General features: G+C 43.5%; 1 protein-coding gene across 1 annotated transcript; it reads left to right on the top strand.

The window, feature by feature from the left end:
* Positions 1–1,146: 1,146 nt before the first annotated feature.
* On the top strand, positions 1,147–5,560 carry tent5ba (terminal nucleotidyltransferase 5ba). The gene is made up of 2 exons (XM_074683702.1): positions 1,147–1,585; positions 3,994–5,560. The coding sequence occupies exons 1-2, from the start codon at positions 1,430–1,432 to the stop codon at positions 5,020–5,022; spliced, it is 1,185 nt and encodes a 394-aa protein (XP_074539803.1). The 5' UTR covers positions 1,147–1,429; the 3' UTR covers positions 5,023–5,560.
* Positions 5,561–6,571: the final 1,011 nt, after the last annotated feature.

The raw sequence follows: 6,571 nt of genomic DNA on the forward strand, positions 1-6,571 counted from the left end.
TATACAATTTTCATTATTTTATTTTATCGGTGGAAACGGGCTTCCATACCTATACCCACATCAAAACAACAAAACAAAGAACCAAAATAACCGCTTCATTTACAAGATGTAGAAAATGAAAAGAAAAAAAAAAGAGAACATCAGTGACGTCCAGAGCTAGTCCTGCTTGCTAGCAAGGTGAACGGAGTTGAAGAGCGATGATACGCATAAAATTTGCATGTCAATGTCAATCATTGACCTTGAATGGTTTTATATAACTGAACTGACCTCCAATTAAATAATAAATAGTATTGACAGATTATTTGTTGAAGGAGTTTGTTTAGTCAAATGAAAATTGCAGTTAAAAAGGTCCTAACAAATTGAAAGGTGATGATGAGACACAACAGGAACAGGAGCAGGAACAAAGTACTGATATGCAAAATTATTTCAGTTCTGTAGTATTTGCTGTTCTACTTAGTAATGTGTGATTCATTTTCCTGGTGGCTACACATCTCCCTTTGTGATTCAAATGAAGCTGTAAGTGGTAAAGCCTAACATCAAGCAAGATCACTTAGGCTCAAGCTCCATCCTGGTTTGAGATGAGAGATCAAAAGTTATTATAATTATTTTTTATATCATTTTTTAATTTTTAGGGTAACTTAGATAGGCTTTTGATGGTATAATTCGGCTTTTAGTTCCAGTTTCCTGAGTATGAATTTATTTCTCTTCCGTGTTTTCTGTAGATTTATATGACCATGACGTATATGACTGTGACGCAGGGCGTAGCTGGAAAAAAACATCCTGCATGCTCTGCAAACATTCCCTTGGCAAATAAAAAACTACATCGTGGGAGGCAGAGTACATGGTGTTTGCACAGCTGTAAAGTCTGTCTGAAATAAATCATTCAACTCAATATCAGCAGCAGAATGCCCAAATATTTGATTAATAAATGCTGAATGGTAAAATTGCTGCAGTTGAGGTTAAGCAGATCATGGGAGCAGTGGAGCAGTAGGCCTGCGGGAGGGAAAACCCTGTCTGGTCTGCACGCAGGGAGCACGGAGATGGGTGGAGGCTTTCAGATGCGTCACATGAAGGGTGTTTCCTGCAGACAGGGCGTCCATAATCAATGACCAAAGTCAGCAGCCAATCACAGCGCGCATGCTAATGAGGAGCATTTAAACCCTCGGATGAATCGCTTCCTTTGCAGACTGACCGGATTTAAGCGGCGTGCACCGGAGGAAGCGTCTGAACCCACTGTCACCATCACAAGTCCTGACTCAACTAACTTTTCCTTCTCCTCACTTCGACGTTTCTAATCGGAGCTGACATCCAGGGGAACAACTTAGCTCTTCTGAAGAGAGAGGAAACAGAGCCCAGCCGGGAGGAAGCACCGACACATAGTCTCCTTATTTCTGTTTCTTGGGGAGGGGGGCTGAAAGTTTACTTCGACATGTCTACCGGCGAATCCTCGGATCAGAGTCGGAGGTTCTGCGTGTTGTCTTGGGATCAGGTGCAGCGCTTGGACTCGATCCTGGGGGAGGCTGTCCCCATCCACGGCCGAGGAAACTTCCCCACTCTCTCTGTGCAGCCGCGCCAGATTGTCCAGGTAGCTACATCCTGAGTTTGTGTATTTATGGTGGATTCAAGTTTTATATCATTTTCACAAAATCTGCTGCAAGTCGGAGACATAAAAAGTTTAACCTATGGATCAAATTCTCACTCATGATTCAATCAGAAGACATTCAAATAAATTTACACTGTCACTGAACTCCCCTGGAGGGCTTTCCTGGACACTGGTGGTCTCTAAATTCAGTGTCAGTTCCTCTGAACAACCCAGGATAAAATACATTCAAATCATTTGACTTCTAACTGCTCCAGTGTGCTTTACATCTTAATTCTGTTTTTTTTCATCATACTCTAAATTATATTCAGCATCAAGGGCCTGTTTTGTGACTCTTTAGTGTGTCTTGCCTATTGCTGACAGGGAATTTAAGTATTTATTCTAAGTGTTTCAAGGAGCTAAAGTGCTTAATTCAGATTCAGCAGAGCATCCATCAGCGACACATTTCAACGACAGCCTAGAGGAATCCTTGTGTGGACGCTGTGATTGAAAAGTTTGGCATAGTGTCATGTCACATTCACACACACTTATTCCACATGGATGGATTATTTTACGCCTTTTTGTGTTTTCTTTTGATGGCTCAAGGTGAACGCTGTGATAGAATACCAGAAAAAAACAACACCAGCATGATTGTCTCTGTTGGGTAATGTGTTGTGTAATCCCATTTCATTTCCACATTGACATATTCAGGATGAGCTCAACCAGCCTGTGAAGCCTGGAGCTTCATGCTTGTGGTTGTGGAAAGATGAATGCTCCATTGAGTGTGCAGGAAGCTTAAATGCAGGTTTGAGTCCTAAAAGTGGGGACTCGGTTTCCCCCTGCATTTGTGGAAACCCTGTATGATTTCAACTGACTGAAATGTGCCGTGCTTGGACTGAACATTGATCGGCTGTTAATCTCCTGTCATGATAATGAAGAGTGACGCTGTTTTTGCTCATGAAGCAGCTGAATGTCTTCTGTTTTCCATCATCACAGAGTGGGAACCTTTGTCCTGCTGCATTGTTGTGGGTTGTTGTGGAGCTGAAACTGTAGATGTGAGATAACAAATCTGTTTTAGTATTCCACCACAGCACACAACTCAATGCATGAAGTCTTTTCATCATTTTGAAGACGTCACAGAGCTGTAATCTCAGAAAAAATGTCATTCTCGCAAAAGCATACCCGTGTTTCTAGGCCTGACACTCCCACCAGGATTCAGGTATCAATGAATGTACACCTGGAGTCAGAAGGCAGAGGTTCAAATGTGTGACACTGAATTTCACTGAAAAAAGTGCAGTATTACTCAATCGGATTAGATTTGATCCTAATCAGTGCAGCTTTATTGCGGAGTAAAGCGTTTACTGCCTCAGTATCAAGATTTAGATCCTCCCCCGCTCCTGTGTGACTTGCTTCCAAATGTTTATTTCCCTCTAGCCTGACCCAGTGTGTATAAATAGTGTCAGCTGGTTATCTGATCACCATGGGACAGACAGAGAGAGTCTAATCTGACAGGTTAGTGCCACTGGGGAGACTTGGAATTGTATGCAAATGTGTGACAACTTTAATGTGTTCAGCAGGTTTTACTGCTTGAACTGTACACAACTGCTATTTGCAAAATTAAGAGCATGCCGAGTCGAAGAAGAGCTGACACGACAGCTTTTTGTTACGAGCTGCTTTGTGTATCAGCCACAGCGTCAGGTTGCTGCTGTGTAAACACTGAATTAGTTAACCAACTTCTCAAATAGCTCCCCAGACACAACAAGGAGGCTGCAGCTGTTTGTTGTTTCTGATCACTTTGATTTTTCTTTTCTTTCAAATGTGTTGAGAAGAGTTCATTTCAGCACAAGTGGATGTCTTTCAAACCTGTGTCTGATGTCTGAAGTCAGCATGCCCAACTCAGCTGTAGACCCTCTTCTCCTGTCTGCTCTGAGGCCATACCTCTACTTTTTGACATCTTCCAAGTCACTGAGACTGAAGGAGAGAAACATGGCTGACTCTAGCTGACCTGAGGCTGAAAAGTTCAGCTAAAATGAGGATCTTTTGGAAAGAGCAGTCTGGTTCTCTGTTCCATGCTTCTGTAATTTAGGATGAAAGGTCTTGTCCCTCCTATAAAACAATCCAGAGATGGAGACAGATCTAGAGGATCACAGGCTCCCTGGCTCTGCTGCTCTTTGTTTGTGCTTTTTAGGTTTTATTCAGGCTGAAGCTGATGATGATGAAACGGACTTCTGTGAGCAGCAGTATTGATCCTGCGTCCACACACTATTGATTTCCATTAGGTCCATATGGTTAAACTTGCATTATTTCAGATGTGTATCCTTTGTAATGTTTGAGGAGTGTCTTGAAGAAGAGACCCCGTCTGGTTTTGGTTCATCATTAATAAAATACTGCCTCTGTGTGTTGTCCCTTTACAGGTGGTGAGGGCGAGACTGGAGGAAAGGGGCGTGTGTGTAAAGGATGTGAGGCTGAACGGCTCGGCTGCAAGCCACGTGCTCCATCAGGACACAGGACTGGGCTATAAGGACCTGGACCTGATCTTTGGCGTGGCGCTAAAAGACGATCAGGCCTTCCGCCTGGTGAAAGATGTCGTTCTGGACTGCCTGTTTGATTTCCTGCCAGCCGGGGTCTCAAAGGAGCGAATCACAGCTCTGACCCTGAAAGAGGCGTATGTACAGAAACTGGTCAAAGTCTGTAATGACACGGATCGCTGGAGCCTCATCTCGCTGTCCAACAACACTGGCAAGAATGTGGAGTTAAAATTTGTGGACTCTTTACGGCGGCAGTTTGAATTCAGCGTGGACTCCTTCCAGATCTGTCTCGATTCTCTGCTCTTGTTTGACCGCTGCTCGGAGACGCCCATGTCTGAGAGCTTTCACCCCACTGTGATCGGGGAGAGCGTGTACGGGGACTTCATGGAGGCTATGGAGCACCTGTGTCAGAGGACCATAGCCACGCGCAGCCCCGAAGAGATCAGAGGGGGTGGCTTATTGAAGTACTGCCACCTGTTGGTGCGGGGGTTCAGGCCCTCATCAGAGGCGGACATGAAGCAGATGCAGCGCTACATGTGCTCTCGCTTCTTCATTGACTTCTCTGACATCGGAGAGCAGCAGAGGAAGCTGGAGGCCTACCTGCAGAACCACTTTGCAGGGATGGAGCACAAACGCTACGAGTGCCTGATGACTCTGCACCACGTAGTGAATGAGAGCACCGTGTGTCTGATGGGCCATGAGCGCCGGCAGACGCTCGGCCTCATCTCCATGCTGGCGCTGAAAGTTCTGGCTGAACAGAACGCCATCCCTACAGTTACGAATGTGACGTGTTACTACCAGCCAGCTCCTTATGTGCAGGACATCAACTTCAGTAACTATTATATCGCACATGTGCAGCCGCCGCAGATCTCGCCGTGCAGTAATGTATATCAGACTTGGCTGCCCTGTAGCTGAAGTGACTCTGAGAGGTGGATGTCCCTCCATGCTCTGAAACTCTAAAAAGAAATGGACTGAAAATCCAGAAAAAAAAGAATGAAAGGAACCCATGTTTGCCAAATGTGACTTGACTTTAACAATCCTGTACTGCTGTACTGATTGAGCCGACATATTTTTTTCTCACTTTTGTCTTGCAAAACATCTGTAAGATTGCTGGTCATGTCTGAGATGTAGCGATAATATCTTGTTTAAGTATTGAAAAAGTCTTTATGAAGCTTTATAAATGTCAAAAATACATTTTTGAGGAAAAAAAAACATTGAAGTTGGTGTTATTTTCATACTCTGGCTATGTTTTTTTAAATTACATACTGGACCAAAGATGTATTTGTTGTTCAGAAAGGGAATGTAGTTATGATTCCAAGTGCCTAAAATGAACCTTTTAAATGTTCTTAAACCATCTGTCAAGTGAGGGGCGGGACATGCAGTGTTTTCTAGATGACTCCGTCTCTCTTTTCAGGAACAGAAGCATTCATTTTTGTGAGATTAAAAAGGCAAAACTGCACTTCTGTATCGTGGTTATTTCACTTCACTCGTGGCCTGAAATGGTTGTTATCTTTGGTTCCTTAAAGCTGCAGTTAGCTTAAACTGGTTGTTAACAAAGAATGCGCCTCTTGAGTTGTATGTGCTCATGTGATCACCAAACAGCTCTGGATGGACAGGAGGTTGGTTGTTCTATACTCAATAATCTGATGACAACAAGTCCACTCATTTTCAAGAACAGGCCTGATGAAATGCATATACTGTCGTCTGGAGTGAGTCGTGTTTGTTAAACCGGAGCAGAGGATCCATTACAATCTGAGGACATGAACCATAAGGAGGCTTTTCTCAAGCACAATGGCTTCTCTCTCCTCACTGATACTAAAGCTTTTTAACAAAGGCTGGCCTGTTCTCCCCCATGTTACTACTGGAAACCCTGCACTGTTTGCTTGACTGATACCATATCGGTGTCTTTTAGTCTGAGTCAAAATCGAAAATCTTTACTGCTGAGCCGGACTCCTAAAGTTAGTCAAAGGACACAGTTCGTATAGATCTCAAGCAGATCTTGGAAACCTAGGAGCTGTGCTTGTCACATTGGACCAATATTTACATCAAGCATATAGAGAAAGAGCAAAGTTATATTTGATCCCAGCCTTTCACTCTTCCACCTAAAGAAGGCTCACTGGTGAGACTCACAGAGTCCCTGAAGACTGAGTTCTGGAGCAAAACTAAAGACAATCACTGTTGAGTATCGATACAAATTGACATGCAAACATGAACCTTCTGATCTACTGTCGCTGTATGTGATGTGGACACCAAAATACCTCCATCCACCATGACGAGTGTAGCCAGTAATCCAATGCTAGGCTAAAACTGAACTTTTGATTGATTTGCTTTGACAAAACCTTCTAGGATATATAGATTATATTCCCATGGTCTAAATGATTATTGGCAAAACATCTACTACACCATCCTTCATCTTCGCATAAGTCAACAGCATTGTACCCTTGTTTGCTAAATTGTGCAATAC

This window comes from Halichoeres trimaculatus, unplaced genomic scaffold, assembly GCF_033239565.1.
Source record: "Halichoeres trimaculatus isolate MK-OKI-2021-1 unplaced genomic scaffold, fHalTri1.1 fHalTri1_scaffold_12, whole genome shotgun sequence".
Lineage (NCBI taxonomy): Eukaryota > Metazoa > Chordata > Actinopteri > Labriformes > Labridae > Halichoeres > Halichoeres trimaculatus.